At 33.9% G+C, this 12,555-nt stretch overlaps 1 protein-coding gene across 1 annotated transcript; it reads right to left on the bottom strand.

Annotated features, from left to right (window-relative positions):
• Positions 1–414: 414 nt before the first annotated feature.
• On the bottom strand, positions 415–11,739 carry LOC148298917 (fibroblast growth factor receptor substrate 3-like). The gene is made up of 3 exons (XM_088276535.1): positions 11,604–11,739; positions 7,880–8,101; positions 415–6,056 (listed from the first exon to the last, which is right to left on the bottom strand). Exons 2-3 carry the CDS (start codon positions 8,097–8,099, stop codon positions 4,927–4,929), a joined length of 1,350 nt encoding a protein of 449 aa, XP_088132661.1. The 5' UTR covers positions 8,100–8,101; positions 11,604–11,739; the 3' UTR covers positions 415–4,926.
• Between the last annotated feature and the right edge of the window lie 816 nt (positions 11,740–12,555).

Consider the following 12,555-nt stretch of genomic DNA (forward strand, 5'->3'; position numbering starts at 1 on the left):
TAAAAAATAAAACAAAAAAAAATAGCTGTCTTTTATTTTTCTGCATATAAAATCAATTTTTGGCTTGTATGTATAACTAAGTATTTTTTTGGTAAATATTATAAGATAAGTTTGATTCCAAGTGCATATTGGGAAGACTAGCCGGGCGAATTAAACACCCATAACACAATTACCGCAGTACTCACATGTCTGTGAGCCCCTAAGGCCACAACAGTGCGCAGTGCATATCCCATTCATGAGCTGCCGGTACCCAAGATTCAAAACAAAAAATCTTGAGACAGAGTATTCAGATCGTAATAGCTTTTGGCTAAAAACGAGATTTATTTATCCAGTGTAAGATGCTGACATATGAGTGAGCATCGAGGTTGAACATGGCCAGTATGAAATAATTTTGCAATCACAATTTTTTGGTAAAAAAAACTATTTATATACGGATACATAATTTCTAAAATGGTAATTTTCTTCCCATTTAAAATTAAAATCTTTGGAAGGAGTTCGCAAATGAAATATTACAGTTTGATAACCCCATATGTATTAGTAAGTGAAGAGAGATCTTATTAAAGCTCTAAAAACTTTGCACTAAATATAAATAATATTACGTATGAGATGCAGCAGTTGGTGCAATTTGAAAATATGCACAAAAAAGTTCATGATTTTGTCAGGCAAATATATCAATGTTTTTTCTCCTGTCCCGAAATTTGGTGCAGAAAAAATTTCAATTATCTTTAAACTAATGTAAAAAAAATTATTGTCTCAAAATGCCAATGAAAAAAAATTGACAAGCGGTGGCAGTCAAAACATGACAAATGTACAGTGTAATTTTATATATACATGTATAAAAATGACTTATCTAATGCACATTTCCATAAAGTCTATGAACATATATGTATATCTAGGACACTGTAAACACCAAAAGCAACATCACGTTCCATAGCGACAAACGAAAGGTACACTTAGTGCTTTTCCGCGGGGTTGTCCCTTAACATTTAAGTTAAGTCTAAATTTTTAGAAAATCCTAAACTTACAAACAAAAAATATCAATTTGAGCTGTGGGTTTATGAAAGCTTTACACGGGACTAGTAACACTTTGATACCTTAGTGATGTGCGCATTAAAGCCGAAATCTGTTGAATTCAATCAGAATTTTGAGTTACTAAAAAAAATACAACATTGATCAAATATGAAATTATCCATTTACAGGTCTATAAACATGTACAGCAAGATTTAAAAAAAACTAGTAGTCCTATAATCAATCTTAATTCCAATCTTTATTACAAAATACAATAAGTAAGGGAATGGGTCTAGATTGTTAACAAATATAAGTTTAGTTTCAACACATCATTCATTCTCGTATATATAATACATACTAACATCATACACAAATAAAATTGCTAAGAGATAACTTCTGTATTTTTAAATAAGAAATTTCACCATGATTGTTATTTAAATATGACATGTTAAAACCAAGCTCGAAACCTGCAAAAGAATTGTAAAAAAAAACTCATATGATGAATATTTGGAAGCAATACAATACAACTATCAGTTGCCTGATTACAGGATATAGGAATTACAATTTTAAATTTCATATTTGCACCACAACAAAAGGTTTGAAAATTTATCAATATATTTAAGAATAACTATGATTTCTGCATGCGTTCAAGAGAAAAATTCTTGTTTACTCAGTGATTTATGCGTTTAACTGAAATTTCTTACTTAATGAGAGGAAAAAAGAAAATTGTATTTGCAGGAAAATATTATGCGTGGCTGGAATTTTAAAGTGGCAATGTATAGGATGTTGAATAACTCAATAATTAAATTTTTTTTTATTGGCATAGCACAATTTGTTTTTCCTTGGTTATGAAAAATTATAACTTAATAATGTCTACCTCTACCGGTATCTACGGTTTCTAAAAATTATAACTTAATAAGGATGCGGTGCAGTGTTCTTGTAATGTAAATTGGAATATTGGCTTTTAGATCAGCAAGAGACTGTGCTCGCTTTTCAGATAGTTTGTTGGCATGGAATGGCTAAATGGCCATAAAACAATTGATAACGATATCTACTCACTTTTTGGTGCATATTGACCCATTACAAATTGTAAATGTCTTTACAAGGAATCAAATTGTACTGAAGAATGTTAAGAAATGAAAATGGTGGCACCTTTATTGATCTTTCACTTCACTATGGCTCAATCTATAGTTTACACTATAAAAGTATTTATGCAAGTTTTTAATGGAGTTATGACCTATATCTACATTTATTATTAATGTAAAGGAGTATAATAAATAGGCATTTAATAAAATAAGGTTACTCGGGTTTCCTGACAAAATCAAATTTTGTATAAAAATTGAGTGCTATAGTTTAACACATTACTTTATAAAAGTAATATTGAAAATTAATTTGGGATAAATGTAAAAATAATAACATATAAATAAAATTGTAAAGACTCTGTCAAATACACTGTGCGGTGTTTAAGATTTAAGGAAATAACTATTTTTACAAGCATTTAGAGGAAACATTGTCATGGCACATATAAAACATTACTAGGAAAAGATATATCGGCAAATCTCATATTATATGTGAGGACTATAGAAAGGATTAGTAAATGTCCACTGTGAGAACAGGTCAATTACAGTAGGCCCTATAAAACATTGTTTCATCCCTCAAGGTATCACACGAGATTCAGGAAGAAAAGGTGGGAGATAAGTCAAGAATATAATGTATTTGTTACCAAAGCAAATAATAATACTAATACTAATACAATCCGATGATGAGTAACAGGAATGGAATTCTTATTCAACTGTCGGAGAGTATGGAACAACCAAATTGTCCCAACAAAATTAGTTCCAAAGGAGTATGAATGAAATGTTTCATTCGCGTTTGTAATAGAGGTGCCGTTGATATAAATTGCAGTGATATATGCGGACTTCTCCGCATGGTTGATACGCTCCGGATGTAGAGCACGCCCTCAGTTTGATCACATTTGATAAAAATTACATTTTTATTTACAATACTATTAAGTGAATTTTTGGTGAATCAATATAGTCACTCTGTCATGTGCAAAGTCCCGGTAAAAGCTCTCAGTAACCAAACAGTCATAAACTCTTTCGGGATATTAAATGTAAGTGAGAAATATTGGGATAGAGGTGAGGATAACCAAAAACACTTTTATTTTATAAATAACAAAAATGTTAGTTACTGGTATGACGAATAATACACACTCACTGTGTTTCACTGTGCAAAAATAAAACCTATTTCATAAATTCCAGTGATTATATATATATTTTTTTCTGTTATTACTAAACAGTATTGTACCACACTGAAATAAATTGTGCCAACAATGGTATTTGATATCCTATTGTCATGTAATTGTACGTAAATATTTTTTCTTTAATTTCTAGGGTTTATTCATTTCTTATACAATAACAATGTTAATATATTCTATATTTTATAATAACATCAATTTAAATAATAATTTCAATATTTACATACAACTTGATTGGAGACCTCACCAAGAGGTTATTATTTATTGAAAATTATATTTACCCTTTGGAAAGGAATTTTAAAGAATACTTTATTTTTAATGGAAAATTTGCATTTTTCAAATCAATTTTTATTTTTTGCTTAACGCGTTCAAAGAGTCAACAAAAAAAGTGATGAAACAGCATCTAATATTCATTGATTTTATTATTTAACACACAAAGGTGTTAAAACAGGGTGGAATTTTATTTTGTCAACAGAAAATAAAAGCTCAATTAGTACAAAAATATCATAGATATTTTAATTACAAAATTTACTAAAAATACACCACCGAGGTAACATTATAATATGTACACATAAAAATGGCACTATATAATTTGCTTGCATACATTGAAATATCACTGACTAAGTTATATATGTAATATATAAAATAGTAATTACATTCATTGTTCTGTAAGCGCCGCATTGGTTCTCCCAGACTTCTAAAGCTGCTGTACTCTTAATCACTAAATAATGACACATAATATATGAACACGTTACTACTCAAATTCTTTGGTGTAATTCAATGCCTAGAGTTAAAGAAATGTATCTTAATGATTAATATTCGTAATTTCTTTGGCCCTAAGGTGTCCAAGTGTAATATAGTGGTCAGGGTAGAAGCTGCTAAAAATGTATTCAACAGAAGTTAGTAGATTATTTTTAATGTATATAATGAGAGCAGTAATTAACTTGGTAGATGGTAAACAGGAATAAAAAACAACGACAAAAGAACTTAAAAACTGCTAAAAAAAGCTTACAGCCTTACCTATTCATTTTGGTTAAGGCAATGGATGTAGTACTAAAGGGTCATGTAACATGTCATATCATGTTGAGTCCAAACGGCTTTTTAAAATAGATACATACAATATATAAAGCATGTAACATCTCACCAATTGGGAATAGAACAATGTGACTGGCCTATAATATAAAGCTCAACATGTATTTCACATGTAAACTACTTGTACAGAAATGTAACATATAACAACCATCTTTCTTCATTAAATATTTTAAATACTTTCTTACTCACTCGGCAATTCCTTCGCAATATTTAGTAAAACATACATTAATATAACAGTACATCGATTGATCTATCACGAGTCTATATGAGATATATGTATAAAAATATTTTATCCTAAGTATGTACATATTATCTGTAACTGGTAAATTCGTAATAAAAACGAGTACCAATATTTGGTATAACTGATAATTAAAAACATAACTAATCACAATAGCACAATTTCACTTACGAAACTAAATTTTGTCACATGTAAAAATAAAAGTCAGAAGTCATCTTCGTCGGGGCTGTCGCTCGGCTCGGACAACACGAAGCTTTCGTTGTTTGGAGAGGAGGTGCGGGGGAGCGGGGGAAGAGGGCAGAGCCTAACGCTTGAGCCCCTTCCACCACCGCTATGTGGTCGAGCAAGCGGGAATGGCCGAGGAGTTGTGGCGCGTCCGGCGCGAGCCCTCCGTTTCCACCTGCGTACCCTGAGCCACTGACTTCAGAGCCTCCGTCTTGTTGATATCTATCATCGTATAGCCGATGGCTGACTTTCTGGGGCTGGACGGCGGCAAGAGAGCTATTTTATCCCCGTCAGTGTCCGCCGAACTTTGCAGATCCAGAATGGCATACTTAAATCTGATGTTGGTCTCATTAGGGATATGAGAAATTTCTTGGGAATGAGCGCCCCTAGATTTGCTACGCTGACTGGTTAGTAATCTCGGTACATAATTCACTTCGGTCAGTCCTAAATTGGCGTAGTTATGTCTCGCACCGTCTTCGAACACATCGGGGAATTGATAGTTTCCGGAGAGGGCGGGTGCACTGGTGGGAGTTTGGGGCAGTGGATGGGTGAGCGCGGCCGCCTCGGGAATCCTGCCCGGGACTAGGTTCATGTAGTGGCGGTCGTCCAGCTCTCGCGCCATGGCCAGAGTGGCGTAGTGCTCGCTCGCCGTGCTGTGCGTCGGAGACAGCGGAGCATTCTGCTGCGTCTGCGCCATCAGGTCCTCCAACCCTATCAGGCTGTCTTCGTCGCTCTGCGCATACCTCTGGTTCTGTAAAGTTTTTCTCAAATGGGCCAAATCTCCATTTACATCTCCCGTGTTGGAGTAGGAGTGGCCGGGTAGCTCGCTTTTAAATCTTCTATTGTTGTTGTGCTCCCTCAAAGGGGAGAAATCTCGGACCTGGTAGACGTTGGTCACGTGAGTGCCAGCGGAGGGAAGGGGCCCGAGGGGCATGACCTCCAGGATGTTGGCGCTGGAGGGAGATCCCGGCGAGTGCGCCTCGGGGCTGAGCGGGCCGCTGCTGATAGAGTCGAGGCGGATGGCGGCGGGAAAGTGCGAGGAGGGGGCGGGCTCCAGATAGTCAGGGGAGTAGAGTGGGGGGCGCGGAAGGGTGCTCGGGGCACGCGTTCCCTCTAAGCTGCTTCCGTCGGGGGTATTGTTTCTCCCCTGGATACTCTGCTGCAGCGTGTGGAACAGTTGCTCCGCCCTTCGGCATCTGAAGGAGTATATACCCTGACCGGTGGAACTACGTCGACCTGAAAGTTAATTGAACATTTTATAATATCACCGCAACGAAACTACTTTAGCTGGCAGACTTTAGGGTCTGTGGCTCTTTTTTATTTGTTAAAAAAATTTTTTTTTAAGGGATTAACCCACAGAGTGCTTGTTTTGTATGGCTTGTTTGCAAATAGAATACTAAGGAAGGTTAATGTGAAAAACACATCACAAACATCCAGACCAATTGATAATAAGTCTTTGATTAATTTATTTTGATCATATATCAGCTTCTAAAAATAAAAAAAAAGAATTGTTAAATATAGGCATGTAGATCTATTTTGTTTTCATATATGTACTATATCCTTTAAAAAAAGAGCATAGTATTACCTACCATATATCAAAATAATCCCTTCTTTTTTTTTTCGACTAACGATTTTTCGACATACAATAAAACCTTTGGAACAAATCAATCACGTAAGTAGAGAACTTACTGTACTCTTACAATACAAACACAAGAAGCTCACCTCGCCGTGCCAACGTGCCTACTTAAAGTCAATACCCCCTTGCACCGGTGTATACCCATCACAACTCACACAGCATCCTCTCTAAATGCGGGAGGTCTTTTTGTCACTTGTATTTGATTCTTTTTACTAGAAAATCTGCTGACCCCTGGGCTAGGTGAATTCAACTGTTTAACCGGATCCACGCGGCTCGCATAACCGTATGTGTTTTCACAAAACATGCCCCATACGCGGCTGACATAAGCGTATGTGTTTTTACTTTGCTCCAAGTTTCGAACCTCAGTTCAACATGGAGGGATTTTTTCATGGTGTGGAACTTTGGATAAAATAATACGTCAATCCTTGGCCTTATAACATCTGTTTGTAACATCACAAGGATAAATAAAAGAACAGATTCCTGATTTTTCTTGAGGTCAGTAATTAGTCCCTGCCATAATCATGCCCTATATCTGTCTCACTCTCGACGCTACGCATCGCCAGTGGGTAAGAGTGACACACGATGCGTGCTTTGATTTATTTATGTTATGATCTTATTTGTTTATATTACGATTTATATTTCAAGAATAATGTGACACAAGTGTATTATAGAGTACCAAAAAGGCACAATGAATCCCATTGAACGATTTTTTTTAGGAATATAAATTGTTTCTTAACCTTTTAACCGCGTTAACTTTGTTCCTGAGAGACAACCGTGCGCGGCGATATTTCGCTGTTTTTTAAATGATTACTTTCATAATGTATTTAGTTAAGAAATAATTTATTTTCCTAAACAAAAACGTTCAATGGGATTCATTGTGCTTTTTTGGTACTCTATAAAACACTTGTGTCACATTATTCTTGAAATATATCATAATATAAACAAATAAGATTGTAACATAAATAAATCAGAGCACGCATCGTGTGTCACTCTTACCCACTGGCGATGCGTAGCGTCGAGAGTGAGACAGATATAGGGCATGATCATGGCGGGGACTAATTACCGACCGCAAGAAAAATCAGGGATCTGTTCTTTTATTTATCCTTGTGATGTTACAAATTATTAGTCAGATATTTCAACAGATGTCATAAGGCCAAGGATTGACGTATTATTTTATCCAAAGTTCCACACCATGAAAAAATCCCACTAAGTTGATCTGAGGTTCGAAACTTGGAGCAATGTAAAAACACAAACGCTTATGTCAGCCGCGTATGGGGCATGTTTTGTTAAAACACATACGGTTATGCGAGCCGCGTGGATCCGGTTAACTAAATACATGATAAAAGTAATCATTTGGGAAAATACCGCCGCGCACGGGCGTCTCTCAGGAACAAAGCTAACGCGTAATAAAAAAAAGACTTACCAGATTCGAAGCTGAAGATATCTCTGTCGAAGCCGTAGCGCCGGAGAGTGCGCAGTGGCCAGCGAATGGGATCCTTTCCAGGCGGGTAGAGTACGATCTCATTCTCTCCTACCTCCAGCTGTCCTCCCCACAAATCGTCCCCAACCTCGTCGGTCAGTATGACCCGGAACACATTCGGGTGGACGTCGTTGATGTCCTTACGACTCTGGACACAACCCATAGCTATGGACAAAGAATGATATGTATAAGTTTTGTACTGACATTTTTTGGTGGAACTACATTTTATAGAATAAAAAAACAACTATGTAATTTTTTCCATAATTATTCGGACTGATGATGTCGGTAACGACGAAACCTGGTTGCTGGTCAAATAAAATTCACGTGGAAAAAAATACATAGTTGTTATTTTATTCTATGAAATATGATATATAATTTTTTTAATCAATCAATGATTTGGAAGTTATTTAAAATCAGTAAAAACATATTCTGGGGCTGACATTGATTCTGATCATAGCTCAGTTGTTATAAGACAAAAAAAATATATTAGAGAATTAAAAGATACAAAAAAAACACTATTGGGTTCAGAAATAGCTATGGAACGTAAGCCTGGCATCAGAAATTAATAAAAATCCTTGATAGAAATGGTGAGATTAATACTGTACAGTAGAACCCAGGTAATCCAAACTAATTGGGGCTGTGGCCTGGTCGAATTCGGAAAAGTTCAGATTGTCCGAGAAATTTGTAATACAGTACAAACATAGTACCTTTAGACTGCAGTAGCTATGTTGTATGCGTCCGTTAAAGCCGAAAGTCCGTTATATAAAAATAGGTTTTAATAAATCAAAATACATATTTTTAATCAAATATGATCACTGCATTTAGATATAAATAAAAAATACAAAACACAAACAAAATTCTATTTGTTGTCTTCGGAGACTCGTCGTGAAATGATGTTGCTGTTTGATATCGACACGCTTGCTTTCGGTAATCTCGCTTTCAAAAAGGAATCAAGTTTTGTTTGTACTTTTGAAGTTTTGAGACATAATATTTGATTATCATGGGTGCTAAAAAATGTTTACATGCGGCGACACTTGAATTTGAGCATGTTTAATATTAACAGGGCGTTTTTAATCTTTTACATTTCACCGGATTTTTTGTCCATTATATCCGAAGTTCGTTAAATAGAGGTCCGTTATATCGAGGTTTTACTGCATGTTGAAAATTATTTACCAACATGAAAGTACTGGCTATTCAACTCAATCAGTACATATATCACTGACAAAAACACACTGGATTTTGAATACAGCCGAATGTCCATACATTACAATGAAGAAAATTATTCATTAGGAATAATGTATATATTTTATTGTTAAATTTATTCGCATACATATCATCAGCTTTATCTTAAACTGTCAATTCCATCTAGAGTTGGTGTACATTAGAAAATGGAAACATTATAATTTAACCATCAAATGGAATATATCAATTCCAAAAATACACTTAAGTGTATTCACACATACATATGGAGCACAACAAAGTTAATCTTTAAAGAGATGGGTATGTATAAAGTAAATGTTGGTAAAATGTTCTAGAACAACTATTACATTCGAATGTTCTGGATTTAGCTTAAATTCTTTGATTTTTATAATTTCATGGAATAAAAGGGCAGGTAAAGTATGTTTAAACGGTTTACCATTACGCATCTAAAATTTAGGAATTAAAATTAAAGTACACAGCTGCTTGTAAATTTGTAAAAAGGGTAAAAATCTTTCAATGGATATTGCTACGTCATATTGGGGACTATTTTTTTTAAAGAATCCTAAAATTGCTTCTTGTAAACAAAAAAAACCTGTTTCAAAGAATTTTATGTTCATTATGTAGAACTCAAAATAAATGATTTTTGTCAAGTTCTATGTTCTCATTAGTTAAAATATAAATCATAAGTATACAAAATAATATTCTCGCTTTCCAGCGTTTCAAAATTATTTAAAATGAAAACTCACCATTAAGACAAAATTCGCTTGGAAAAGATTAACTATTGGATCGGTTAAAAACTAGTTTACAAAACCTCCTCTTTTAATCAGTCTTCTACTTAACACCATCTCCCAAACCCATTATTTACCTTCACTGTCTATCTGATACCTTTCTTACCGTACACATTAATGCCAAACCTGCGCAGCACACGTATTGCGTATCACTAAAAGTTGATACTAATCATTTTGAGTGACATGCAAGAATAATAGGCGTTACTAAGAAAAACATTATTAAAGAACCCTCCTCACATTTCCTTTGTCACCTGAAGAAGCTTCCCTGCTTTTAGGGTGAAATTTGATAAGGGAGCTATCGATACCTAATCAGAGACTAATGGATAATGGATCAATAGATGACATACTTATGTTTACATTTTACAGCAAGATTAGTATGGACGGCACGCAAAAGGCATCATAATACTTTACCAAATAAGTGAAAACTTAATCATTGAAGATAAACCATTTTTTTGTTAGATCAAAAATAAAACCTTACAAACCGATTGCAAACAGCGTAACAAATCAAAACAGAGCTTAATGAAGATATTGGAAAGAATATCAGCCTTCAAACAGTCCAATATTGAATGAACAAGGATTCTTTACAAGACGGCCAGCATTAAAACTATTCTCCTAAGAAAAAAAAGTGGTGCATTGAAAACTGGGAGAGTCACCTTTTCCCACAAATTCAAATTTAATCTCATTGGACCGGATGGGATGACACTGGACTAAAAAAGGTATGGTGAATATAGCGGATTGTAAAACATTCCCCATGTGTTATGGTATGGCGAGCCATTCGTGTGATGTGTAAGTATATGGTGTTGGGACCAAAATAATACTAGATGAAACTATGTGAAGAAAACTTAATTCGCTTGGGTATAAAACAATTGTTGATGAAAGCGTTATATCCATATTAGATGGCCTTACAGAACTAGTTTTGGATCCCATTTTTTTTAAATGATTATCCGCTGGTTTATGGATACGATAATATATAATAAGATAATAAGACCTTGATTTGAAGTATTAAATAAAGTCATGAGAAATTTCCTACTAATCTCAAAAATTCCATTGATCCTTATTTTCGGGGAATGGGTTTTCTAGTAAACATATTTCTTTGCTCATTCTCCGTTAGCATGTAAATATTTGCAAATGAATATATTTGGGTGTTGACTAGGCAGAAGATTTTAGAATTTAACTGATAATCAGAAGAAAAAAATCTTATATAATTTATAATTAATATATTTACTGATTCTAACAAATTCTTTTGCAATAAAATGTATGATTGATTGAATTTTAGTGGTCTATGCACCAATAAAAAAACGTAAATAAGAAAAAAATATATACATATATAAAATAATAATAATAATGCACCACTAGAAGATTGATCCGTATACAATAAATAGTTATAATTTGTGTCGCGTTTCGCTGGACATGATAGTAAACCGATTACATTGTTGCAAATTTGTGCAAACTAAAAATAAAAGAATTTATAATACAGGTGTGTAAAAACCAACTGCTATTAATGGAAGTATAATTGCTCAATTTTTTTGCCAGACATAATCAAAGTCGGAAAGATAATGACGTTCTTTCATTCTTTGTCATATCACTGATTATTGTTATCGCTCATAGTATAATGAACGGTAATAATTCGGGAATCACCTATAATATAAGTTATATTAATAAATAATAATAATACTTACCTCATTAGCTTTTAGGACCCTCGAAATATATGTCATGAGGATATTTAAAATACATCACAACACATTGGCCGTATCTTTTTGACATTTTCACAATCACAAAATTATATTTATTTATTTAGTTGGATAACATGTCCTCGTACTCAGTGATTTGGTGGGTGTTCATTTATTGTACGAATTATTAGATTTAATTTTCTTATTTTTGAATAAGTAGATACTTTTTTTTAAAAACACCTAAATATTGACTACATACGTCGCGTACATCAATGTTATTCTTTATAAAATATTATTCCTCTATTAGAATGCATTAGTTATTGGTCATGAGTTGCAATAATCGGCGGGTATGTAAGAAGAAATGCATGAATGTAAAAAAGGCAAAGAGCGTTTGGAAAGACAGATTGATCGTGTCGAGTTGAAATCCCGTGGTTAATGTCGCGGACTGTTGAATCAGAGTTTATCATATCGAATCCACTCTACCACAATTTAAAATCTTTTTCTAAAAATGAGCTGCTTAGGCTCACAAAAAAGTATGAAATTGAAGTATTTTGGTACATAAAAAAATTCTCTTTTATCAAAAAAAACGTAGCGTTCTACACAAACTAGTTAGTTAGTAAGTTAAATATGTTACAGTGTTTATGTAGAATTAAATTATTAATGCATACGATACACACACAGACACATAGACACACAATGCGATACAGTACGTTATGCACCGGATTTGGGTTAGAAGAAGAAGATTTAAAAATGTACAAATACATGTATACTTTTGTCACCGAAGTAGTCCAAGGGAGTAATAAAAAGACGTCGGCTTATAAAATTAGAATACAATATTCGATTGGATACGCATTGTATAAGAAATTTATCAATTATAAAAATAACATTGAGTTTTTGCAAAAACGTTAAGTTAAATATCCAATTTTCATATTGTTTTGCACTAGTGGATGAAAAATGTAAT

Source organism: Brachycentrus maculatus, unplaced genomic scaffold (assembly GCF_059751285.1).
Source record: "Brachycentrus maculatus isolate JH-2025_06_01 unplaced genomic scaffold, ASM5975128v1 h1tg001503l, whole genome shotgun sequence".
NCBI lineage: Eukaryota > Metazoa > Arthropoda > Insecta > Trichoptera > Brachycentridae > Brachycentrus > Brachycentrus maculatus.